At 38.2% G+C, this 27,421-nt stretch overlaps 4 protein-coding genes and 1 pseudogene across 4 annotated transcripts; all 5 read left to right on the top strand.

The window, feature by feature from the left end:
- The first annotated feature begins 1,004 nt into the window (after nt 1-1,004).
- On the top strand, nt 1,005-2,432 carry LOC149108976 (uncharacterized; annotated as a pseudogene).
- Nucleotides 2,433-2,955: 523 nt separating this feature from the next.
- On the top strand, nt 2,956-4,077 carry LOC149108975 (uncharacterized). The gene has a single exon (XM_089294817.1). It carries the CDS (start codon nt 3,169-3,171, stop codon nt 3,874-3,876), a length of 708 nt encoding a protein of 235 aa, XP_089150943.1. The 5' UTR covers nt 2,956-3,168; the 3' UTR covers nt 3,877-4,077.
- Nucleotides 4,078-4,803: 726 nt separating this feature from the next.
- On the top strand, nt 4,804-5,854 carry LOC149108974 (uncharacterized; the record flags this gene model as incomplete). The annotated part of the gene is made up of 1 exon (XM_089294574.1): nt 4,804-5,854. A coding segment is annotated over one exon (780 nt), but the record flags the coding sequence as incomplete, so codon positions are not given.
- Nucleotides 5,855-7,160: 1,306 nt separating this feature from the next.
- On the top strand, nt 7,161-11,271 carry LOC149108973 (uncharacterized). Its single transcript, XM_089294573.1, has one exon. The coding sequence runs from the start codon at nt 7,276-7,278 to the stop codon at nt 11,269-11,271; it is 3,996 nt and encodes a 1,331-aa protein (XP_089150699.1). The 5' UTR covers nt 7,161-7,275.
- A 3,060-nt stretch (nt 11,272-14,331) lies between these two features.
- LOC149108972 (uncharacterized) lies at nt 14,332-24,377 on the top strand. The gene is made up of 6 exons (XM_089294085.1): nt 14,332-14,420; nt 15,154-15,249; nt 17,505-17,915; nt 18,879-18,923; nt 20,913-20,963; nt 23,199-24,377. Exons 2-6 carry the CDS (start codon nt 15,177-15,179, stop codon nt 23,252-23,254), a joined length of 636 nt encoding a protein of 211 aa, XP_089150211.1. The 5' UTR covers nt 14,332-14,420; nt 15,154-15,176; the 3' UTR covers nt 23,255-24,377.
- The last annotated feature ends 3,044 nt before the right edge of the window (nt 24,378-27,421 follow it).

The raw sequence follows: 27,421 nt of genomic DNA, 5'->3' as shown, positions 1-27,421 counted from the left end.
CAATTTGAATTAAAACCTAACGGTAAAAGCGCACGACGTTTCGACCGAACTTCAGTCATTATCAAGCTAAAGAGCGAAGATAAAAATTTGCATAAGTATAAATATAAAACAATGAAGTATCTAAAACTATGAAAATGTTTAAAAAGGGTATTAAAAACAATAAAAAGCATGCAAGAAAAATATGATTAAAAATGATTAAAAACTTGCGCACGAACTGAGTCTGACTGTACATTGAGACTTGGTCTCAGATCAATAATAAAAAAAAAACGTTTCTTAAATGAGACAGTCAAACTTGGTCTTGCACTTTTTTAAGATATTAAAATTCTTGTTAAGATCCTTTGGCACATGAGAATGTTCCACACGGAAATGTTTTCCAACTGAAAATTTGGTGGTGGGCGGTAGTGATGGACAAGGATGAATACTAACGCTTTCTAGCTGATGCATGAATAAATAATGCCACCGAATTCAGATTGATTGATTCAGAGGGACCAAAGAGTAGAGGTAGACCTCCGAAGAGCTACCACCTTCTCCTACAAAAAGAGAAGGAACTAGAATCACTTGTTCGCCGAATCCTCCCTGCTGAGGCTTTGCAGACTCATCAGGCTACAGGTTAGCTCACCTTTACGGCTTCCTAAAACATACAAGGAAAAATTAGCCATGCGACCTATTTTGTCCGTTACAAACACGTACAACTTTGCTCTGGCGAAATAGCTAGACGACAAGCTCATATCTCTTTCTATCAATCAATACACGCTTACTGATACCTTTGAGTTCGTGAATGAAGTCCATGAACGCAATCAATAGCGGTGATGTACTCGTTTCCCACTGTCTCTTAATTATTCACCACTGTACCTCTGGAGGAGACAATTCATATTCTCGCCGATGAAGCTTTCGTGAATGATTGGTTCAATGTAGCGTACGGCCTTAAGCTCTCTAAGCAAGGTCTCCTTAAAGGCGCAACAAAGTAGCAACATTTTCTGTTCAATGGTCAACTTTACGAACAGACAGATGGTGTCGCAATGGGCTCCCCACTCGGGCCCTTGATGGCTAACGTTTTTATGTACAGCATAGAAGAAACTCTCGAGCGCGAAGGCAAGATGCCCACATACTACAGGAGATATGTGGATGACACATTAACTATTATGCCAGATAAATCAGCAGCTAGTAGTTTTCTCGAGATTATTAACCACTGCTACTCTTAGGTTAAGTTACTGTACATACACACATACATTACTTTATTTACCCTCAGATTTCAGAGTAGCTTATGCAGCTAATATATCTGATCATTTACCATCAGATGAGAGATATACCACCACACCGTAGCCTGCAGAACAAACGGATTAGCGGGCTCTAGCGCGATAGACGAGCGCGCGCGCGAAGCGCGAGAACGAGCGCTTTTTCTCGAGATCGAATCGAGAACGAGCGATTTTTCTCGCCTCGCGCTCCGCACGCGCGCTCGTCTATCGCGTTAGAGCCCGCTAATCCGCCTGTTCTGCAGGCTACCACACCGGACCTACGTCCCCTACTCTTTTCGATCAGTGTGTGGGTTCTTTTTTCCCTCACAGAATGGGACGTTCACCAAGGAGATGGAGAAAAATGGAATGCTTCTGTTTCTCGGCATACAGCTACTTAACATTCTACACAAATCCAAACCAAAGTATACGTCAAACCCACCAACACTGGCCTATTGCTACTTTACAAGAGCCATGTTGATAATCGCTACAAGCGCGGCTTACTAAAAAGTCTAAAAACCATGCTTGATCGTGCCTTCTACCTCTCTCCCAGCTGGTCCTACTTTTCCGAGGAATGTGATCGGCTCAAAATGGTGTTTTCTCGACTGAATTACCCGGACAGGTTAATTAATTCCACCACCTCGCCTTATTGAAGTCAAAGCTTCTGATCAACCCGTTCCCGAATTACCAGCTGTTAACAATGAATTAGATCCTGTTCGCGTTATTCTGCAATTTACAGACCAGGTTTCAGTCGATATGGTACGATCACAGCTTAGAATTTGAGCCAGAAAATTCAAATGACCGTCCAGCTCACGTTTGTTAGTCAAATGATCAAACAACAGTTTGAAACTGCGCGAAGTCAAGCCGGCTCTGTTGTTAACCAACAATCCCTTGTTTATCAATTAAATGTGATCTGTGTGATGCAGACTATGTTGGTTGCACACGGCGGCATTTGCATCAACGCGTAGACGAGCACGAGAATCCCTCTTCCTCCATTAGAAAACATTTCCGCGTGGAATATTCTTATGTGCCAAAGGATCTTTGCAAGAGTTTTACCACCTTAAAAAAGTGCAAGAACAAGTTTGACTGTCTCATTTATGAAATGTTTTTTTACTAATGAACTGAGACCAAGTCTTAAATGTACAGTCAGACTCAATTCGTGCGAAGGTTTTTAATCATTTTTGCTCATGGATGACGTAAGTCATTCCATGAGCTTAGAAGGCAGTCGAATTAGTCGAATGGCACTCACTCACTCACTCGATTCTGATTAATTTATTCATTAAAGTTGGATTAAGCCTTTTTTCTTTTACCTCCCCTTGTAAGTATGGTTTTTGTCCCAAGCAATTTTTGGCAAATGTTTGGCTTATTTTATGGGGGTACTAGAGAGGCGTAAATTTTTGTCCAACAAGATGGCGTAACGCGGCACAGAGGTCGAAGATGATTTTTCGTTCGATCTGTAAACAGGGATTCCTCCGTGGGTTGAAAAAAGGGAAGTTATTACGCTAAGGAACACTAGTTTCGAGATATTGACATCGAAATCGTAAAAGCGGCGATACTTGCATCGAAATCTTAAAAGCTACGATGTCTATCGACCGTGGTCCGTGGACGAATTGACGGAATCGTTTAAGCTTAAAAATATTTTGCCACCCGGAGGAGGAATGAAGTGACGGGAATGCCGTGTCATCTGGAAGCTAAGCTAAGCCTCCTTGTTGCATCCTTTTTTTTCGTTAAAGACTATGCCTATAAGAGCACTTTTGAGTACTAGTAAATATCGGATTCTTTCGTTCGGAAACTGCTCGATTCCGAAAATAGTCACATGACAAAGCACATGGTTTCCTAAACTCTAAAGAGCTCTGGTTCGCTATTTCGTGTTATTGTTGGGTGTTGTTTTTACCGAGTTGATTTCTGTCTGTTGGCGATTTTTATTATCGGTGCTATGGATGTAGCTTGTACTAAAAATGCTGATAACAATTCTCTAGTATATTCGGGGACAAAAGCATTATCGAAACCCTCGACTGGCCGGGGTAATTCGCAAGGCCAGGAGACGTGTAGCTTCGAAGAAGCTTACGTCGAGTTCCCCTCTCGCTGGGACTTAAATGCCACAATTGTGGAAAGCGAGATTGAGAGAGAACTGTCCAATACTTATCAAACAAATGCTATACAAATGCCAAATAATCTATACCAAATAACAAATGCCAAATACCAAGTGCTGAACAACTGTGAAATACACGACCTATCAGATGAGAAATCGCTGAGACATGAAAATACCAAGGAGCAGAGCGAATCTGTTACGGTACTCGAGCAGTATATCGACACATATATTAGAAAACCTAAACTTCAAAATGGAATTCTACTCCAGACGTCAAGTAAGTTTAATTTTCAATGCAGTGATGATCGTCAACTTTCAAATGTACTCGACAATAGCAAAATTCAGCCACGAAATTCAAGAGCAGTGGTAGTCTCTCATTTACGAGTGAGACGTGGGAGAGAGCCCTCTAGAATTTCTTTCAGAATGGTGACTAGACTTTTTAAAACGAGAAAGATGCGAAAGGCGGTCAAATTATACATTAAGAATTATGTGCCTCCATCATCTATGTTGAAGGTTATGCTGTGCGGATATACTCGTAACAAGAAGATCTGTTAGATCTTAAAACCGCGCTTTTAAAATTTAACTGTTTTCTTAGCACTACAGTCGCAACGCAGTGCACATTCGAAAGTAATCCTTGATGATTCATTGATTACTGTAGACATCACATCACTTGATCAACACAGACTGTACTATTGCACCATCAGTCGTAGCCGTTGCGAAATCTCCGATGACGTAATAGTGTTAATCTGGAACTTTCTTTGGAATATGTATGGGCATGAAGATACGAACACTATTAACAACAGCTTTCTTTCTTAAAAGTCAAGTTTAAATTTAATTTTTTCCTTGAGTAAAGGCCTAGCAAAGAAGTCACACGAGTCACATTATTCAAGAATTGCGTTATCGACGGCTATCTTTAGTACGGTGGTTATTTCCCTACCAATGACGTAATCATTGCATGTCCTGACATGTTCTTTGCTTGGCTTGCAAATATTTCATTTTCCTTCCGATCTATGAACTCGTTGCGATGAAAGAGCCAAAGAATTTACTTCATTTGCCTAAAACCACAAGAAATACTCGCAAACTTGCAAATAAATTGATGACCGTCGCGTCTGGCGAAATAAACTTCCAAAGTAAACACGATCTTATTAGTCACGTAGCGAAAGTGAAAGCTGCAACGTCAACGCATTCCATGGCTGACGTAATACCTTTTTTTAGCGTATTTATTATTCCCTTTGAATCCAACGCTTCGATAAAACCAAAAGAAAATATATTTTACCCACAACAAAGGAAACAATATCCGTAAAATTATCCGTGTATTAATGTTTTAACAGCTTCTGGCGGAAAAAACATCACACGTTGCGTGACTCGGAATTTGGCCGAGCGGAGGTCTGCGTCTGGTCACCGACAAAAAAAAAAAATAATAATAAACCACGGGTAAACCTAGAACCGCGCTCGGCCCATGGCCGCGCGGTTAATCATTTCTTTGACCAATGCGCAAGATCAAAATTTACGGTTTTCCCAAAGAAGTGTTTTATTAGATGTGAGCTTCATTTGTTTGTTTTTCGACTGAGGACAGTGAAGCATAAAAAGTCACCTTCGTTTTGTATTTATACTGAAAACAATATTTACAAAACATTAAGGCAGCTCCATGTTAAAACTTATCATTTATCTAGCAGAATCATATCACTTAGTGGAGATGTTGAATTAAATCCAGGGCCTTCAGATCTAGAACAGACTTGTAATCCCTTGTGTAGTTCATCACTTATAAATTCTGCGTCTCAATTAGAAACAAGATTGTCTCGCGTAGGTAGAACTGCAGTTGAAGTTGGAGGAGGTGGTGATTGCTTTTTTAGAGCTGTATCGCATCAACTTTATGGCAATCCTAATAATCATTTTTATGTGCGCAGTGTTGGTGTTCAGTATTTAGTGCATAACCCTGAACAATTTATAGAGAGTAACATTGAGCATTCTTGGCAAGATTATTTACAAAGAATGTCAAATCAGGGAACATGGGCTGATGCAATCAGAATTCAAGCAGTTGCTAACTGCCTTAACTTATCAATTCATATTACTGAGTCAAATCCAGTCTTTTCTCCTGTTACTGTTGTTGAACCAATAAATGTGACAGCTGACAGCCTAAGAATTTACATTGGGCATGTAGATGAAATTCATTATGTTTCCACAAGTGAGATGCAAAGGAAATACAGTTATAGTGAAACAAATAAAGACAAAAAAACCAAGGTACCCAAAAACGGAAATTGAACCTGGAACATGTGAGGGAAACTAAGCGAAAGTCCTTTAGAAAACGAAAAGCAGCTAACCCGTAGCATATAAGGGAAATTAACTAGCAGTCGGTTAGAAAACGAAAACTAAACAACCCAGAGCATGTTAGAGAAATTAACAAGGAATCTGTTCAAAAACGAAAAGCAGATAAACCAGAGCTTGTAAGCGAAACAAATAAACAGTCTTTCAAAAAAAAGAAAGCCAATAACCCAGAATACATTAAACAAATCAATAGAAATTCCAAAGAAAAGCTCAAAACAGTGTCAGGTTTCCATACAGCCAATGGAGTTAGTGAAACACTTTTTCAAGATCTCCCAAATGTATCACAAGTAACATTTGGCAGTGACAGGTTGCAAGCACACACAAAAAAAGATACTAATGCAACTTCCATGATAAATTTGTTTCACAAAAACATTGCACATGGTCCAGAATATGTATGCACTTGTTGTGATCAGTTGTGGTACAAGTCCTCCGTAGTGAAATGTGATGCAAATAAATACAAGTCATGCTCACAAGATGTGGTTAAGTCCTGCATTACTGGTTTTAAAAGTGTCAATGACACTGAATGGATTTGCATAACTTGTGATTCAAATCTGAAGAAAGGAAAGTTTCCCAGCTGTTCTAAAGCCAATAAAATGGGTTTTCCTGACAAGCCTGATATATTAAATTTGACATCTTTAGAAGAGCGACTAATATCACCACGTATACCTTTTATGCAAATCCGTGAACTACCTAGAGGTGGTCAGTTGTCCATTCATGGAAACATTGTAAATGTCCCAAGTGATGTCAATTCCACTGTACATTGTCTCCCAAGGCCACTGAGTGAATCCCAAACTATTCCTATAAAACTTAAAAGGCGTCTCAGTTATAAACATCATTATCACTTTCAGAATGTTAGACCTAAGAGAGTATTAGATGCAGCCAAATATCTTGTAGACACAAGTGACTTGTTCAAAGGAGAAGGTATAGAAGTTCAAAATACATGGCTAAATGACATTAATTCTACTAACAATGAGGATTGGCAAGAATTTGTGGAAAACCCTAGTGTCCTAAATCCTATTGAAGAAGCCCTTTCAAAGGAAAAAATGGAAGATGTAAGTAATAACAGCATTGCTAACACTGGAGTTGATAGTCAGGACAAAATAGTTGATAATAATGATGATTGGTGTGAAGTTGAGGAACGTCCTTCAGGAGTTACAGATACATTACTGCAAGAATCCAACTTAGTAGAAAGTGCAGACAAAATTATTAGTTTTGCACCAGGTGAAAGAAACAAACCATTAGGGATATTCTTGGACAAGGACTCAGAATACCTTTCATTTCCTTCAATATTTTGTGGAAAACGAAGGCCTGACAACAATGAAAGAAAGGTCCCTGTATCATACAGTACAATTGCAAAGTGGGAATTAAGAAGTCAGGATAGGAGAGCTGCCATGTCTGTCCCTAATATCTTTTATAAGCTGAAAAAGCTGCAAATCAAGCAAATTCAAGATAGTGCTTCTATTTCACTCAAGAAAGTGTAAGACGAAAGGGAAATGTTACACTGCTTGAGACTTGAAATCTGAAGATTATCTCAATAAGCTTGTACACCTAGATGAAGGTTTCAGAGTTTTAAAAAGTGTTCGAGGGTCACCACCTTATTTTGAAAAGTGCAAAAAAGACCTGTTTGCAATGATTCGTCAACTTGGCAACCCAACATGGTTTTGCTCCTTTTCAGCTGCTGAAACAAGGTGGACTCATCTTCTCAAAACTTTAGGTAGAATTGTTGAGAAAAAAGAGTACACTGATGATGAAATCCAACAAATGACTTGGGAGCAAAAATCAGATCTTATTCAAAAAGATCCTGTGACCTGTACTAGGAACTTTGACCACATGGTACAGTTGTTTATTCGTGATGTTTTAAAGAGCAGTGTTGCACCTATAGGAGAAATAGCTGATTATTTTTACAGAGTAGAATTTCAGCAAAGAGGAAGACCACATATTCATGGACTGTTTTGGATAAAGGATGCACCACAGTATGAAAAAGATTCCAATGAAGAGGTTGTTGCATTTGTTGATAAATTTATCATCTGCCACAAGCCAAACAGTTCAAGTGAAATGGAAAATCTTGTCAATTTGCAAATGCACAGACATGCCAAAACTTGCAAGAGATCAGGGAATAACGTATGTCGATTTAACTTTCCATTGCCACCAATGCCCAGGACAATTATACTGAAACCACTTGAGGAGTCCTATCATGATGAGAAGGAGAGTAAACTTATAAAAGAAAATTCCGATAAAATTAAACAGGTCCTTGACAGCATGAAATATGGTGAAAATATAAGCTTTGAAGAATTCCTGAAAAAGGTAGGATTAACTGAAGAAAGTTATCTCTTAGCTATCAGGAACACAATAAAGCGTGACACATTATTTCTTAAAAGATCACCATCAGAAATAAGGATCAACATTTACAATACTCACTTACTCCAAGCCTGGCAAGCAAACATGGACATACAATATGTCTTAGATCCTTATGCATGTGCTACATACATACTGTCTTACATTACAAAAGGCCAGCGAGGTATGAGCAGACTTCTAGAAAAAGCATCCGAAGAAGCAAAGGCAGGTAATAAAGACATTGCAAATAGAGTTAGACATATCGGAAACAAATTTCTCAATGCAGTTGAAATCAGTGCTCAAGAAGCAGTTTATCTTGTATTACAAGTACCTCTAAGACGTTCATCTCGTGATTTTCAGTTCATAAGTACCTCACCTCCAGATGAAAGAACATTCTTAATAAAGAAACTGGAAAAGCTGAAAGAGTTACCTGATAGTTCACATGACATAGAATCTGATAACATAATAAAGCGGTATCAACGGAGACCAAAACAATTAGAAAAATTTTGCCTTGCTGACTTTGTTGCTTGGTTTGAGTGTGTTAAGGACACGCAAGATGACACAAATTCTAGTGAGTCATCACTCACACCATCTGGTGACTTTCTTCCAGAGACTAATTTTGTGGAAAACACTGATGATGACCCAATTGACACTAATGTTACTGACCCACAATGTAAACTAAATGAATACAAACTGAAAGGGGTCATGAAACTAATAAAACGACAGAAGGCTAAAATTATCCAATATGTCAGGTACCATAAAGATAAGGAACCAGAAAAACATTACAGAGAGCAACTTATGCTTTATACACCATGGCGGAAGGAAAGCATAGATTTGATTAAAGACTGTCAAACTTACCAAGAGAGATTTGAGCAGGTTAAGGATGAAGTTATCAGTAATAGTCATCAGTATGAATACCATTCAGAAATACTAGATAAAGCAATGGAGGATATGAATAATGCTGAATGTGACAACTTTGACAATGTCGCTCCAAATGCAGAGCATATCAATCAGCAGGACTGTACTATTAAAGACAAGCCTAGTGAACTATTTGGTTGCTTTGACCCTGGCAAAAAGAAGCAGCATAGCCAGTATGATTTGCTTGATGATATTGGAATTTTCCCCAGAAGTAATGATCAGGAAGAACTTGTTGTAAAGCGCATGTCTGATGACGATTATCGAGGACTTGTCCGCACTTTGAATGAAAAACAAAGACAGTTTTTTTATCACGTCTTACATTCAGTTAAAACAAAAGATGATCCTCTAAGATTATTCTTAAGTGGAGGTGCTGGAGTTGGCAAAAGTACTGTTACAAATGCATTGTACGAAGCTCTGATCAGATTTCTAAATAGCATTGCTGGAGAAAATCCAGATGATGTGAAAGTTGTCAAGACTGCCCCTACTGGTAAAGCAGCATTCAATATAAAAGGCAATACACTACATGCTGCTTTTAAGATACCTGCGAATAGAGGATTCGAGTATTGTGCACTGGACAGTGACAGACTGAATACCATTAGAGCAAAACTAAGCAAACCTAGGGTGATATTTATCGATGAGATTTCTATGGTTGGAAGTGGTATGTTCAACTTTTTGAACTTAAGGTTACAACAAATTATGGGAACTAATGAACCGTTTGGTGGAATTAGCTTGGTAACTGTTGGAGATCTTTTCCAGCTTAAGCCAGTTTTTGATAAGTGGATCTTTGAAAATTCCCAATCTGGCTATGATGAATTTGCAACTAACATTTGGACAGAGTACTTCACCCTCTTTGAATTGACAGAAATAATGAGACAAAAAGATGACAAAGAATTTGCTCAGCTACTCAATCGCTTGAGAGAGGGAAATCACTCTGAAGATGATATATCCATTTTGAAACAACGACTTCTGAATGTATGGCCTGAACAAGATAATTATCCTATGAACATGGCACATTTATTTACCACAAATGCATCAGTAGATGCTCACAACAATGCGCTGTATACCCTCTCTAAAGCTGATAAAGCTAAGATTAAGGCTGTGGACATTATAGTTGGGGACATTTCTGATGATCTCAAGAAACAAATAAAAAACAAAATCCCAGATGATCCAACAAAGACCATGGGTTTATATTCGCTAGTGTCGGTAGCGACTGCAGCAAAATATGACTTGACAACTAATATTGATGTGACTGATGGGCTCACCAATGGTGCAGAGTGTGTCATAGAAAACATAGACTACAGAGTTGAAAATTCCACCAGACCAAGTATTATCTGGGTCTCTTTTCCACATCCTGACATAGGCAGAAACCAGCGCAGAGAAAAGGCACATTTGTACAATGCAACTATAGATAGAAATTGGACACCAGTATTGGAAGTAACAAGACAATTTCGAGTCAATAAAAAAAGTCAAGTCCAAATTCTCCGGTGCCAATTTCCGCTTAGACCCGCTGCTGCCAAGACTATTCACCGTTGTCAAGGCGACACATTAAATGAGGCAGTTGTTGATTTTCCAGCATCCACAAGAGAACACATGCATTATGTTGGCTTGAGCCGTGTACACAACAGCTCTTCACTGCATATTCTTAATTTGAATGAAAACAAAATAAAGGTTACTGAGAAGGTTAAAAGTGAAATGAGCAGACTAAGAACACAAGCAAGCCTTGTGCCTTTAGCAGTGTTACAGACTGACAATTCACCCCAAACAAAAACAATCTTGTTTCAGAATGTTAGATCTCTCCACCTCCACATAGATGATGTGCGAAGTGATTACAACATTCAAAAAGCTGATGTCAACATTTTTGTTGAATCAAAACTTTGCTTGTCAGATAGAGATGATACCTATCAGCTTCGTGAATTTACTCTTTACAGAAATGACTTTAGTCAGTCTAACATAAGAACTTGCTATGGAACTGCTGTGTACATTAAGAATGATTTGAATTGTACTAAAATTCCATACAGATGTAACTTCAATAATTTGGAAATTACTGTTACAGTTTTAAGGCAACCAATTCCAAATATTCATGTCATTGGAATCTACCGCTCAAAAACTAAAGTTACAATTTCACAGTTAATTGATGCTCTTACTCATCTTCACAACTCGGTATTAATAGAACCTACAATTCCAACTGTACTGCTTGGGGATTTCAATATTGATCTAATGCAGGCAAATACAGAACAAAAAGCTCTAACAAAATATCTTATAAGGGAGGGGAAAGGGCAGCAAATTAAAGATATACATGTATCATTTTTCTGCATTCATTTTCATACCCTTTTAAAATACGTGACTATTATCTTTATTGTGTATTGCAGGTGAAGCAAGTTGTGCTATTGTGCAGATGCATATAACCCAGATGAACACTGCAATAACAACTACGGTATAATATGCAAGTGACAGTAAGCAGGTGTTAATATTAACAACACCATTACTGGTGCTATACATGTTTACCAGCTGCAAAAAATAATATTAAAAGACTGCATAGAAACTGGCTTTAACAACACAAACTTGTCACCCTTAAGACTTCATGGAATTAATCTGAGAATTACAGATGGATGTAAAATACTCCTGCTTACAAAGGAAGTTGCTTTCAACGCTTGTGTTACCTGCCACTTGAGCTGTTGAAACTCATTCTTTGCAAAAGACATGGTTACAAACATATAAAATGGCTCTCCAAACTGCTCATATAATTACACAGTTGGAAACACTTTGGAACTTCATCCTTGTACGTTGTTTAAAGTCAAGAATGTCAACTAGTGAAATCCACCTGAAGTCACTACATGTGTCAAAACTGAACTCAGAAATGAACCTATAGCTTTGCAGTGGAATAGAGAAATACAACTTCAACTTAAAATTAGCAGCTCCATATAATATTCATATACATGTACATGTACATGTAGAGTAACATCAGTCCTTCATATTAGGACTGTAATTAAATGAAACTACTAGACCCCATCATAAAGAAACACAAAAATAGAATGTGTTAATCTGTCTCTATTAATTAAATACAAATCTTGCAATGTTTATTTCAAGTATAAGCTACCCTAACTTTTCCAGCTTATACCAGTTGAATTCTCATTCAATTCTTAAAATGGTTATCTTGCTGTACTTCTACTACATGTGTGTCCTGCTGCTGTAAAGATTATGTTATTTATAACTCAGCAAAAAATTGATAACCTGCATGTATAGGAGACTGTTGGCTAAAATGTCTCCTCTTAGATTTTATGTGCTACGTTATGGTGGTCAGTATTTCAATGTGTTACTAAGAAAGAAAATGTTCCTAATAAAAGAAGTGTTCATCTTGATTTTTGTTGTTGCACTCTCTTGAAATCTTTTTCAAATGTGTAATAAGTAATAAATAATAATTATTTATTACACATTATATATTTAAAATGATTTTACCAGAGAACGAATTCAGCCACCTAAAGGGTGTCAATAAGCAACCATATTTGGACATCGGAACCTATGCATCACATTTGACCAACAGATGTTTATTTTCCTGTTTTTCACTCCTCTTTTTATTCTACTACATTTTCTACATTCATCCAATAGGTCATTTCCAAGTTGCCGTTTGCCTCTGTGTCAAAACGAGTCTAAATGCGAAACCATTCATATGACTTCCACCTACAGGTTCATTTTTCATGCCAATCAAACTCAGGTTTCGCACGAAGAATCGTTGTGAAACAAAAGCACAAGGAAACATTCATCCATGAGCTGCCTCACAGGGGCCTTTGATTAATTGTGTTATTACCCTTTTTAAACATTTTCAGAGTTTTACATCGGCTCATTGTTTTATATTTATACTTATGCAATTTTTTGTCTTCGCTCTTGAGCTTGACAATGACGTCCGAAGTTCGGTCCAAACGTCGAAACGTCGTGCGCTTTTACCATTAGTTCTTTATTTCAAATATTTTATTGCCTTTCCCAAATTCTCCGCCAATAAATTTATAGCCTACGACCAGGCTCCCCGCCCCGATCGCTTCGCTGTCCGAATTCTTTAGTTCCGCGCTCGCCGAATGTCTTTTTCCGTCCTCGCCGGGAATGTGTTCGCAGGCTAATAAATATACGCAAACCTGTTGATGAATTTTCAATCTTCGGTCCTAAAAATATTGTTGGCTTCCAAAATCATCTTAGCGGCAGGAGAAAAAAAAGACAGTATACTGAAAGAAATATAAAAAGGTTGCCCTTTCAAAACAAAATTCTCCTAAAAAGCATGAAGAGAAAATTCAAACTTTCAAATTACACGAAGACAGGTTTAACCACAAAATTGACGAGCTGTACGAATTTTCGAATTATTCAAGCCGTGGTTAAATGTTTTAGACGATCAACAGTCAAGAGAATTGAGGAGAATTCGAACGACGTGTTCCGCTGTTTATTTATACGATATAGTAAATAAATACACATAGATACGGACACGGCGAAATGGGGAACAAATAGTTGATAAATAGAAGTAACTACATTACACAAGGCTGGGAGTTCTGCAGTCTTTGATATCGCCCTGGAAAGGGGAGGGAAAAAAAAAAAAGGAAAAAAAGTTATTACAACACGGGGTATTCGCCCCACTTGGTCACCCGTCCAAGTACTAACCCCGCCCAACGGGACTTAACTTTGTTGAGCGGACGAGACGTGTTGCTGTCTTTGTGGTATAGTGACTCTACGCTGAATGCATTTTTTTTAAATTTCTAAGATGAGAAAAGGTAACAAAGAGAGGCTGGAGAATAAAGGGAGAATAACGAACGAAAAAAAATGAGAGGAATGAAATTGAGAATTACTACTTGCTTTGGTAGCGGAACTTTCTTTATAATTGTCTCGGTCTCTCGGACGAGGATAACTCGGTCCGCCTCGGACCGATAACTTCAAAAACGTTTTCAACAGCGTTACATCTCGTGTATTCTCTTACCGTCGCGTTTTGCGCTATTTCTTAACAACGCCAGTGGGCTACGGATTAAAACCTCAAGCCAGTGGCATCGAAATTGTCACTGGTTACAGACGATCTATTTTCCAAGTTGAGTGGCTCATAGCCACTTTGATTGATCTAAACTACTCACTCGGTGAGCAGATTCGCAAAAAGTCTAACAGGAATTGAAGGATCGAGTGAATCTCCCATCCATACCAACAACTTGGATTTTTCAAGTTTAAAAAAGTGGAGCGTATATTGAGTACTTATTTTGCTTTCAATCTCTCGGAAAACCACCTGGCGCAAAACTACGATGCTTAACTCGGTGCACTGAAATGCAAATTAGCAGGAAATGTCTCGAAGTTGTCAATTTCTTGTGCAAGTGTTATTGTCAAGTTTGAAAGCTATTGTCTCTAATATACAATAGGAATGGCTAGTTTAAACAATGACTACTGATTGATTTGCAAATCACTGAGGAATATTGCGTGCCGTATAAATTTTTGTAGTTTTCCAAGCGACTGGAAATTTTCAACTTGATACTACTATACGCTTGGGCGGATTATTTTGAAAGGTAAGGAAAGCAAAATTTTGGTGATTTTCGTTTGTGCTATTTTAGTTATGTTATCACAGGGAAAAGGACACTACTGTCGATTTCACAGCATATTACTCGCTACGGCCAGGGTCAGACACTTTCCCCGCGGAGGTCTTCAATAACTGAATGATTTGGAACGCGGTTGAAGACGTACTTCTCTTTGAGCAATATGACTTGTATGAAAACATCTCAATCGGATGTTTTCCATTCATACGTACTCCTAATCAGGTCTTTGTGCATGTCAACTGAGCAGAAATTAACACCTCGGTGGTTCATTATTGCGGTTCATTATTCATTATAACAGCGGCATGTAATTCGATGCTACACGCTGTCAAAATGTTCAAAAATGTGGGAACATGCACTTGTTGAACCGGTCTAAACTCTTTAGCAGTGTTTAATATACTTCCTAGACTCATCCTAGATAATATTACAACCAGAGCAATAACTGAAAATGGACTCAGTCCAAATAAAAGAACCAAATGAATTTTACCACGCTCTTTTAAAATGCTTAATCATCAACATTTTTTGTTGAAAAAGGCTGAGTCGACAGCGAAGACCAAAGTCCAGCCATGACAAAAGCTCATGAATAGGAACAAGTGACGGACGGCTCAAAATAATCAGAGGAGGCTAAGCATGTAACTTTTTTCGAAGTATTTATCACTGCCAATGCAATGTAATTGATATCATATGTTTTTTCACGGTTTCTTTAAAGGTCTTGTTGGTGTTGCTACGACCATGTTGCCTGTTACATGTAAATTTCCGTGGCTTTTCGTCTGCATTTTCCCTGTCTGTGCTTTACATAGAGAAGGTTTGTACATATATTGGGTAACTTTAAGAAAATTCCTTTGCTATAACAATGGCTGCGTAAACAGGAAAGATAAAAAAAACAAACTTTGACAAACAGTGATGAACTTAATCCAAATGCAATCAATGTGCCACTAGACATGTTCTTTGTCAAAAATTATTCAACAAAACAATCAACACAAACTGTTATCCTTAGTGTCATGATATATCTCTCATAACAATGATATTCAGAGACAATAATTTGTAAATGTTTAACTTTAAGAAAATTCCTTTGCTAACAATGGCTGCTTGAACAGGAAAGATATTAAAATAACAAAAACAAAAACTGAATGTTACTGTATCCGCTTTTGTAATAACGATTTTCCATCTCCACCAAAAAACGTGCTAGACAGACACAACAATCATTGGACCCAATCAAACCGTAATAAATAAAACAGGTGCACTGAACTTAGATCAGCAATAGCTGCTACATCAATAAATAGATAAAATCTGGTAAAAGAAATTCACCTAAATGTGACGAACTTAATCCAAATGCAATCAATGTTCTACTAGACTTACATATAAGCATGTTATTTGTCAAAAATTATTCAAAAAAACAATCAAGACAAACTGTAATCCTTAGTGTAATGATATATCACTCACAACAGTGATGTTCAAAAGCAATAATATGGAAATGTTTATCAGCTTAAAAAAGAGTTTAAATCTCCGTGTTTTACAAACGTGCTAGGGAAACAAATGTATCAACAAATTACATAGACAGGAAGTACATACTTGAGAAGGATAAACACGTCTAATTAATAGTATCAATCATTTCTTGCTGCTTAGTGAAATCGTTCGTATACACGCAACGCCTGGCTATGTAGCTAATTATATGTTATTTTAACGTTCGAGCTAGGTAAGACTGTGAACGGTTATCTTCTCATTTGCTAATTTGTTACAGTTAGATATAACTTATTCTCAATACAGTTGATGTTTGCTAAACAACAACAGGAGTATGAGATTGGAGAACAAGCACTTTAAGCGGAGTACGAAGCCCGCCACCGTTGCGAATTCCCCATGAAGAAGCGAATGAGAAGCATATAGAGACGGTTTGAGCGATATAGGCCTCTGGGCGCCATGCCATAAACTTCATAACAACAGCACTTGTTCTATAATTCGAAAACGTCCGCTAGAAATGCCAACTACAACCTAGCTCGCTTACCTCATAAATCCGGAATAAAACCATGACGAGAGAATAACATTTCTGTCGAATGTTCCACAATCTTTCATTTTAAATTAATGAGACAACAAAGCTACAATGATGAAGTAAACTTTCAGTTTACTAAAACCCTTGAAATACTTTCTTGTTCGCCATGATCGCTTTAATGGAGGATTTTCATTGGTCCTCATTATCACATGACGCCAAACCAACCACCCAGACACGACTTAGCGTATTGATTGCTCGAGTGGCCACGCGCACATGGTCTGTTAATGACATTAAGTCCTGAAGCCATGCGTAAATCGATTCCTCTTTGCTATTTTTGGTCCAAGGCGTTCAAATTACAGGTATACAATTGCGTTTGCGAATTCTGGATTTCATAATTTCCTTCTGGCGAGAGGAGACTGAAAACAGAACAAACACCACTATTACACCCTATCGGCTCTAGATTAACACCAGCATTCTTCCAAAAGTTATTGTCAACACTGGAACGAAACTAAGGAAATAGTTAATAGGCTTGGACAAAGACAGTATTTTGTTTACACGATTGCGATTAGAGTATTTCAACAGGAGTTAATTAACCTTTCAGAACGTGAAAACATGAATAATTATGCGCATGACTTCAGATCAATTTGTAAATAAATATATAACATTGACAAAAGTATTAAGATTCGATTCCTGATAATTTTTGATAGTATCTGCCTGTTTCCATCGAATGATAATGAACTATGATTCCTTCGTAAAATGAATAAAATGAAAAAATGAAGTAATTCTGGTTGTAACAGTTTATGCTCGCGGAGATCAATACTGAGATCTTTACTGCCTGCACGATAAGCTAGCAATTTTATTTCAGCAATTTCAGTGGGTATTCTATTTGTCCAAAGAAATGTACTGGTCAGGAGAACATTGTCAACTGCCACAGTAAATCAGAGTTATTTTTGTAGAGTATTGGTTTTTACATCACGGTTATTCTTGCCTCTACTGGCAGGACTATCAAGACGAGAAATCAAATTTGTTTGGCTATTGACCCTTAACATTTTCTGTTTTTTTAATTCTTAAAGGTTTGGAGTCGGCATCCATATATGTGTCTGTATTTGAAGGGATGGATGCGAAACTGAGGTGCCCTTTCGATACCTCCAAAGGTTCGACTACCAAGGATGGAGAATTCATGTGGTCGAATGAAGCCGAAAATGGTATTTGGCAACCGGTGGCGATCCGGAAACGATCGACCTTACAACAATCATTCCGAAAAAAAATCTATGACGAGGATTTAGGGAAAGGGACCCTCAGCAGCAACAAAACCGTAAACGGCAAGTTTCACGGAAGGGTTAACATTAGCGAAGTTGGGACGCTGATCCTGATGAACAGCACAGTTAATGACAGCGGTTATTTTCAATGTAAATTCAAGGGTTACACTGACATAGGATTGCCACGCGAATCAGTTGTACACCTCAGTGTAGAGCCCTTTCAGGGTAAGTTGAGTCTCAGTTTTGTGACATATTAGCCAAGTTGTTGGCGGAGGGGGCGAAATCGTCAACTTTCAATTATTAGATGAATCAATTATTAAAATAAATCACACAGTCATTCTGCAGTTACACTAATAAATCACTTTACAGTTGTCTGCAGTGAGGCCATAGGCGTACGGGTACTTTCGGGCTTGGGGGAGGAGGAGAGCGGGGGGGGGGGGGGGGGGGGAGCGGTGACCTTCTTGCCCGAAACATTTACGCAATGCCCGAATGCGGAAAAAAAAACAAACGTTCACAGTCCAGCATCTAATGAAACTGCTATAATTCCAAAAATGGTTATATTCAAAGCTTGCATACTCACTCAATCAATTATACTCTATCAACAGTTTCAATCCGAGTAAACTATCAGTAAAACTTGTTAAAGGAAAAAGCTTTTAAACTTTTTATTTATGAGTTTTTAAAATCACGCCAACAGCATTATTTTGTAACATTTTCTCTCAAGTGTCTTTGCCCGAACCATGAAGCGTTTTTCCCGAAAAATCACATAATTTCCGTAACTGGAGGGGGGGGGGGTCCACCCCGTCCCCCCTGCTCGTACGCCTATTCCCTTCAATTTTTCTCTATTTAAGAAACTGAAAAAAAAATCCGTGCTTCTTAATTTCGAGTTACAGAAACACGAGTGGAATAAATAGGCCACGTACAATATATCAATATTTTGACATGGCCCCGAGACTTCTAGGGCAAAATTGCAATTTTTTGAAAGTTTCTTTTGTCCCTGAATTCCCAAAAGAGACTTGGAAACGAAGAAAACACTACCAAATATAGAATTTTGTCCTAAAAGTCTCGGAGTAATGTTAAAATATTGATATCTCGAACATGGCCTATTTTGGGAAAACGCGTACGAGAAATGCTGTGGCGAGTGTTTCCAGATCAGAGCAGTAAATAATCTATTTTCTTTATTTTTTACAGTCCAAAGTCCAACGACAGAATCACAATCAAACGGACCTTCTGGAGGTAGATGTCAATTGAAAGTTTTACTAGTTAACGTTTGGGTAATCCATTGTTTTTCAGAACACTGACGTTCACAATATTAAGCAACTTAAGTACGTCAGTTCGTAACTTCAGTTGCGTATTGTGGGCAATGTATTGTAAAGTACCAGGAGCCATAATCGGGGACGGAGACCGTAAGTCTTGGGATCCGCTAAGGCAAGGAATAAGATCAAGGGCTCTTATATGTCATTTTATGCTCTGAGCTGATGGAAAAGGTGAGTTTTTCAGGGTCGAAAACAAGACTTCAATTTCGCGCTGTGAATGAATAATATCTGCTCGCGCTAGTTGAACGCGTAAGCCTTTGCGTTTGCTCTGTGAAGAAAAGTTATGAAAGAAAACTCTTTACGCTGGTATCGAGTTAATTTGAGAGTTTCCCAAACAATGCTCAATCATAACCAGAACCTGTTTTTGATAGTTTCTTATCGTTTCTGTTTGCTTGGCGAGTTTGCAAAAGTTTTTGAGTAGCTCATTTGCATAGTGCAGCGCGACCGTGCACTTTCAAGTCCAAGTCGGTGTTTTCAATTGTCAATCTTGACAAAGATTTCTTTCGTTGTCTTTTGTGCTGAGATGCTGCAACAATTTTCACCAACGCCAAAAGGCTACTCACATCATATGTGTTTCTTTAACATAGTGAAATTTTACACTGCGAAAATAAAATAGACAAGGAGTTTTGATAGCTCAACCAGCAAAATCGAAATCGTTGTTCGAGTTGATCAGAGAAAGCGTCATCGTAACTTTGCCGATTACTTCTGCTGTATTCACATATTTTCAGCTAAGCTTTTAATATGTTCTCAAACATTTATCAACCTTAAACATATTTAAAAACTAGAGACATTATATGAGTTCACACGACAGTGGGGAAGTCCAATTTTTCATGTTTACTGACTGTACAAAACACGCATCGGTGGGCGCTCTTATTCATCGACAACAGACAATTTATTGGATTTTTACTCAAACAAAACTGAGCAGCGTCTACAGACACAAACTTTATTGTCACTTATTAGGCCTTGATAAAACATGAATCGTTGCTTACAATTCAGGCGGAACTCAAACTTGCAATTATTATTATTTTTTTACTTTTCGGTCGCGATAGACTCTGGCAAAATCCTCGCAAGTGTGTGGCAAGAGGAGGGAAACTTTGAAGTCCTGAAACGCTGCTATATCCAAATATATCCAACTAGGTTTTTGCTGTGTCATGGAAAAGCTGTTAATCTTCAACATATGTGAAACTTGGAGGGGAGTAATGCGGAGCTCTTGTAAAAGAAGTCAAAGAAGCAGCGGAACACAATTTCGTCAGTGATATAAAGTGGGACATAACTAAATTCGACACTGTATTACTTCACGCAAACTGGAGCAGCTTAAGACGAAAATACTAAAGTAAAATGCCAACAGACATGAACGTATTGAGTTGTGGGCAAAAAGCGTCAAACATTTCGGGAATTTCGGAAGCCATTTCCCCGCGCTACATCCGTAAATCCTCGCAGAATGTATGCGCGTGTGCCACAGATGATGGCGCAATTTGTTCTAAAAATAGAAAATTTGTTCCATATCATAGGGACAGCCCCAATACTAGAAATGGCGCGCGCTTACGGTCTCCATCCCCGATTATGGCTCCTGAAAGTACTGTCTTAATGTCATTAAAAGGGGGGCAGGGGGAAAGCGGGTGAACGGCCATACAATAACGTAAGGCTTTTAAAGCGCGCTCAACGCGAGATTGAAGAGATTGATGAGGTGATAGTTCACTTCAAGGAGATCTAGAACAAATAGTCTATTACTTAAGAAATGGAAAACATCTTACGTCTCTATCAAGTCATAGAAATACGAATGGAAGTTTGGGAGAACGAGAATGCAGTGGTGAATGTTTCTGTATCAGATCTAATGTTCATCATATGTTTTTTATTATTATTATTATTATTATTATTATTATTATTTTATTTATTTTTTTTTTTACAGTCGCAAGTCCAACGGCAACGCCAAATGCGAAATCAAGCGCACCTTCTCGAGGTAAATACTCCTTTGGCGTTTATACTTGCTAACGTAGGGTTCTTAAGGACGTTCGCGCCCATTGTTACTGCGCATCCTTTCTACGCACGAAATTCACGTCTTAGCGCCACGCCACGTCACACATCAAGCGCGTGTGCTAAGGAAGAAACATAAGCAAGTATAAAGATTGGCACCGGGTGCGCTAACTTCGCCTGCAATTTACACTCTTGCATACTCGGTGACCCCATTTTTCTTTCCGTGCATCAACTCCTTTCCCAATTTTATCCATTTTAAGTAAAAAAAAAAAAAACAGGAAAAATCTATTCGTGAGAATTTATCAATATTTCGCTTTTTCTGCTCTCGATCTCGTGAGAGCGAAGTTTTCTTCGAATGTTGACGTACAAGGCCAATATCTATTCTTTTTCTAGGCCTATTCAACCTCAAGGAACGGAATCAGCTCCAAAAGTTTACGTTATATTCTTGTTATGTTGAATTGAATACGTTTTGGCAAAGGTTGATCTTTTCCTTACTTTATAATAAGGTTTTAAAAAATCGATTCAGTGGAACATTTTGGGCGCGATCGTCCTAAAATTGTACTTTACTCTTCACAACACTGGCACGCACACCTTATAAAAAGTGAAGGAATACTAAGCTGCAACTTTGTAAATTATTTAATGGACTAAAGTTGTATTCGTATTCTAGTCGTATTCGGGTTAATAATTGGCTTTTTAACCATGGCGTTTGTGCCAAGAACATCGTCAAATAGACCTTTCCCGCATTAATTCCAACAAACAATGGCGCCGAGTCGAGGTCAAGGTGGACAAAAATACAGCAAATGTATGAAAATGTTCACCCCAACCTCGCTCTGGTACTATTGTTCGTACGTCCTGACGTGGAATGCAGGAAGGTCTAGAAGACTCATGCAAGGAAGTTGTAATTTCTCGGACATAAAATTATCATAAAATCATCGTTCAAGCCCTGGTGTGGGATAAATAAATCCGAGGCACTACATTTACAATGGTTATTTCGTTTCTTTCTTTCCAACTTTAACCCCGATAAATATTTTTTAATTTCTGTAATAGTTACACCACTGAGTCAGTAAGTACAACTAAACCTTTATTCGGGGTGGGGGGGGGGGGGGGGGGGTGGGGGTAAAATTAGAAAACTAGCACCTGGGTGAGCTCCAAACAGGGATGACTACTTGATTTCGTGTCACGAATTTATTCACACGAAGCGAAAACTTTTCTTCCACACATGTCCAACGTGGCTTACGCAGGCAACTTTGGTCGCCTGATAAAAGCTACGCATGCACCACCCGATCCCAGTCTCCCACTAGACTGAAGTCACACCGAAACGAGTGGTCGTTCTTTGTTTGTATAATACTGCTGCGAGATTTCGTACCGGACTGAAGTTCTCTATAGTGAGGGTCTTGTAGGGGAATATTAGCGCACCACACTTTCTAGGGAAGAGGTGCCCAAACTACACACTGGGATCTTTTGAATCTTCGTTTTTTAATGATATTCTTCACCAAAGAAGCGTCAATTGATAGGCCGTCATCAGTCAATCAGTCAGTCAGTCGTTCGGTTCTGTGTTAGTTTCGTCAGTAAGAGTTTTACTACGATAGTTAGTCTTTTCTAGCTTTCGTAGCGAAATTACAGGAAGTTGTCTAATTGAATTGTACGTTAATGATATCAAACAACATAGGAAACTTCATATGTGAATTTAACTCGACAGAACCAATAAGGGATTTGGAAATCGATTCAGAGATAGCTTTAGTAACAATTTAGCGAGGGTAGTTAAATCCACTGGTTAGGGAGTAGGGTAGTTCATGAATTAAGAGCAGAGGTAAATTTGGAAGCGGTGAAGAACTCAGTGAATGGTAAGTTTATAACGCTGATTAGCGTTGATCTAATGCCCGTGTTAGTTGAAAGTTGTCTGAAAAAACAAAAAAAAAACAGCTGTGAACAGGTGGAATGCTTCCCCCGCAACTAAGAGTGAAAGAAAGTAAACTGAAGCTTGATTATCGGTTATGGGTTTGCGTTGATAAATTTAAAATTGTAATACAAGTTAACTAAAACTTACGTCGAACGTCTCCTTCCCGTACAATATTGAATCGAATTCTCGCCAGTATTATGTAAACAGATACAGAACCATTAGCGTGAACCGGAGAAGATTGGCGCCGGTGTGAAAGTCGCAACGGTATCATGTTAACAACCATTTACTCAGTTTACAAGTATACCATGTTTATTTCCATAGGCTACTTTCTGGCAACTGGGATGGTACATTTGGTGCTACTAGTACTTGCTCTGTGAAGACAGCACAGATCTACAGATCGACCTCTTCTTGGTGATTGGAAATGTCTTTCGTGTTCGATATACTTCATAAACAAAAGAATAAGAGGGACTTATTTTACAGCTTCTACATGTGCCTAGTCTATGAGGTGCCATTACCGCCAAAATTCAGCCCCCTCCATTTTTGTAAACGGTGCCTTCATTTTTGTAAATGGTGCCTTTATTTTTTTTAATGGTGTCTCTATTTTTGTAAATGGTGCCTTCATTTTCGTAAATGGTGCCTTTATTTTCATTAAATGGTGCATCTTAAACCTGGTGCCTTTATTTTCGTAAACTGTGCCTAGATTACTTTTATGAATATGGTGTCATCAATTTTATTACTGGTGCCTTGTTTTTCATAAATGGTACATCTATTTTCGTACCTGGTGCCTTTATTTTCATAAATGCTGCAAGTTTACTTTTGTAAAATGGTGCCATAAATTTTGTAAATGTTGCCTTTATTTCATAAATGGCGCTTAGTTTACTTTTGTAAATGCTGCCTCCATTTTAAGCAGTGGTGCCCACTTTACCTATATAAATGGTGCTTTCAATTTTGTAGATGGTGCTTTTATTTTCATGAATGGTGCCTCGATTTTTTGAGTGGTGCTTTAATTTTTGTGATTGGTGTTTTCATTTTTCATTGAATATTTATTGTAGTAGTGGAACGATTTCACTCCATCATTCCTTCACTCCTTCACTCCTTCACTCCTTCACTCCTTCACTCCTTCACTCCTTCACTCCTTCACTCCTTCACTCCTTCACTCCTTCACTCCTTCACTCCTTCACTCCTTCACTCCTTCACTCCTTCACTCCTTCACTCCTTCACTCCTTCACTCCTTCACTCCTTCACTCCTTCACTCCTTCACTCCTTCACTTTTCATTCAAAATAATAGGTAATTATATCCATTTAATGTTTCAAAAGAGAAAAGAGATTCTCATTTCACAAAAGTAATTAGCACTATGAGTTTCCCAGTTTATTGTATACAGATATGGGTAATATTATTTTGTGTTGTTATTAGTAAACGTTGAAAGCTTTATTGTAACTAGACCAATACCTCCCTTTGAAGAGTAAGGTGCAATAAAAATATACTATTAATAACTATTACTTCACTCCTTCACTCCGTCACTCCTTCACTCCGTCACTCCTTCACTCCTTCACTCCTTCACTCCTTCACTCCTTCACTCCTTCACTCCTTCACTCCTTCACTCCTTCACTCCTTCACTCCTTCACTCCTTCACTCCTTCACTCCTTCACTCCTTCACTCCTTCACTCCTTCACTCCTTCACTCCTTCACTTCCCGTTAGACATTTGGAAACCGTGGGGGGAAACTCCCATATGAAAAGGCAAGGGATGCTCGTCGGAAAATTTGAATTTAACTCCTACGGGAGACTAATGTAGACGTTGCTTGAGCTTCATTAGACCCCTAAAAGATACCACTTAAAACGGAATAGGTTCGATCACTAACCACTGTGCAGAAAGGATCCCGCGCGCACCTGTAGACCTGACTCGCGTACTCGAGAGATCAGAGGAAATCAAGCCTGAAAACAGAAAAAGTATTAGTCATTTATTTACGTACCGCAGGCTCGAGTGTTTCTCGCAGTCTATACCTCACTTTTGATCAAACAAAATGATCTTGCCGTTTTTGACTTCAGCACAAGGAAGACATGTACAGATACAGGTAATGTAAAACGTGTAGGCAGGCCTGAGTAACAAAGAGTTCCTTAAGGTTGAACTTTTTCATTTTGCAAATATCACAACACACCCCTGAATGGAAAAAGGCTCAAGTTTATGGGCTTGTTGGAAAGTTAGACTGCCCTCACATCACAAGTAGTTCCTTAATGAGCAATGCCTCATAACACCCTTTCATAATTTATTTTCCAAGTTCAGTGGCTCACAGCCACTTTGGTTATTAATGTTGACTCTACTTTTGTAAATGGTGCCTCTATATTTATAAATGAGATATCCATTTCTACAAATGGCACCGGCTCCAATATGTGGTGTACTTTATTTCAAAAAATGGTATCTCGCGTTTTGAAAATGGTGCCCTTTTTATTCAGAGGTATGGTAACAACATCTGATGACCTAACCGAGAAAGACTGGTCAAAGAGCAAATTTCAAAATGTTGTGTTGGAGGAAATTGAAAGTATTTCCCGTATCTTGGTAAGCCCTTCGCAAATGTTCGATGTCCAAGAAGCGCTAGGTTCGATCACTAACCACTGTTCAGAAAGGATCCCTCTGACCGGTCGATTTGGCATAATGGAGCATCCCGCATGTAATAAAAACCAAGATTGACCAAATTGTTGATGCTGTTAATTGTTTAGATTCTGTCACTAGACTTTCGGAGGATGTTTATCGGGACCTTTCCATAGCGAGAAGAATCATCAACAGTTTCTTCACTGCAGCAACATAGTGGTATAAATTGTGTAAAGTTTCTGTAAACGTTAAGAAAGCTTTTAAAACAAAGATGGTTAATGAGGTTTAAAACAAGAATGATTTAATCATTCTACTGTACATATATATTTTTACTGTATTTTTATTGTAATTGATCGCTCAGCTTCCTATTGTATTTTTGTCGTATTTTATCGTATTGTTCACTGAAAAACCTTTTTTTACAACTGGGAGCTCGACACCCCCTCCAACTGGTATATACCAAATTATGGTCCAGAAGCCGGTCGGTCGTGAGTACAGACCTCACTGCGTTCGGTCTGTACTCACGAACTCGGTCAAAAATCTTTCCCGAACCCGTCAAACACACAGTAGAGATATAATATATATCTTACTAACCTCGTTTTCTCGGTCCGTACTATAAATTACGGATCCTCACTTTTTCCTTTCGATTTATGGCCCTTGGGCTTCACCCTTGGGCTATAAATCGATGGGAAAAAAACTCTGTCCGTAACTTACAGTAAGGTCCTCGAACTCGGTTAGTAAGAGGTACATTTTTTCTCCTGGCTTACTTCCAGATCTATTCTTACGTTTGTTTCCTGATGCAAATAATTGAAATCACTAGAACACTAATTCTGTTGTTTATTTTGCTTCATCTAAATGCCGAGGCTACGATACGACTGGAGGGTTTCACACTGCTATTCTAGCCTGATTTTCTTTCGGTGCAGTCGTAAACTATCAAAGAAAGATGTAAAGCCGAAATGTCTGTTAGCTGTTTCTGTTCTTATTATTTTGTCGATGATTGTGGAAGATGCGCAGCCTATGAAGATAAAATGACTCAATGAAACCATTACAGAAACATTTTGTTAATCATTTTATCATCGTAACTTGTACAAGGACAAAAGAATTTCCGATAGCCAACGATAATAATCAATAATAATTCAAAACGCCGAGTCACTTTCTTCTTTCAAAGTTTCAATTGACCCCTACAATTTTTAAATTATATAGGAATTAGGTTTTTATAAATTATTGCATGCTCGTTTATACTCTATACTTTTAATTATTACTTGTATTTTTAAATTTATATCTTGTATTTTTAAAATTTTATCTTGTATTTTTAAATTATCACGATGTCTTGTATATAGAGGATATTACACGGTGGCGAGAAGATATGAATTTTATGTTCGAGTGAGATATTGTTCTTGCCACGAGAACATAAAATTCATATCTTCGAGCCAACGTGTAATGTTCTTTTTATTATATGGAGAAACCAATTCAACAAAAGCAAAAGGCGGGAATCGTGACGTCATTGAACGATACGACACTCACAAAGGTGACATACGGAAAATACGCCACTCGGGTCCCGGATGAAGTGGCGTATGGAATCTACGAGTGGTTTAGTTCCCAGTAAAACACTCTTCTCCATATAATAATTTTAATTATTACATTTTTAGTCCAGGCCCCCTCTGGATATCAGCCTCGTCGCTGAATGGGCCACCCAGGCTAGATAAAGTTTACCTTTACCTTTACCTTTACCTATCGATACCAATCGTTGAATCAATCGTTATCGATTACCTTCAGCAATCGATAACAATCAAAATCACAACTTTTTTTCTTCATCAATTTTCATCGATTGCTATCGGCAATCGATACCAATCTTTGATTGATATCGATTGTTATCGACTGATATCGATTATCGGTTTATCGATTGACTGCGCCTGGTACACTGAGGAAAAAATTCAATCCTTAATCAACTTGCGGTC

The sequence above is a fragment of the Orbicella faveolata genome, unplaced genomic scaffold (assembly GCF_042242905.1).
Source record: "Orbicella faveolata isolate gen_17 unplaced genomic scaffold, um_ofav_v1 contig_25, whole genome shotgun sequence".
In the NCBI taxonomy this organism is placed as follows: domain Eukaryota; kingdom Metazoa; phylum Cnidaria; class Anthozoa; order Scleractinia; family Merulinidae; genus Orbicella; species Orbicella faveolata.
This window is presented reverse-complemented; position numbering and strand designations above follow the sequence as displayed.

Excerpts from the sequence above, each read along its gene's own strand:
- LOC149108975 (XM_089294817.1), top strand. The coding sequence starts at position 3,169 with ATGGATGTAGCTTGTACTAAAAATGCTGATAACAATTCTCTAGTATAT.
- LOC149108973 (XM_089294573.1), top strand. The coding sequence starts at position 7,276 with ATGATTCGTCAACTTGGCAACCCAACATGGTTTTGCTCCTTTTCAGCT.
- LOC149108972 (XM_089294085.1), top strand. The coding sequence starts at position 15,177 with ATGTTGCCTGTTACATGTAAATTTCCGTGGCTTTTCGTCTGCATTTTC. Across the intron at positions 15,250-17,504 it reads CTGTGCTTTACATAGAGAAG|GTTTGGAGTCGGCATCCATA; the intron begins GTTTGTACATAT and ends TAATTCTTAAAG. Across the intron at positions 20,964-23,198 it reads ATCAAGCGCACCTTCTCGAG|GCTACTTTCTGGCAACTGGG; the intron begins GTAAATACTCCT and ends TTATTTCCATAG.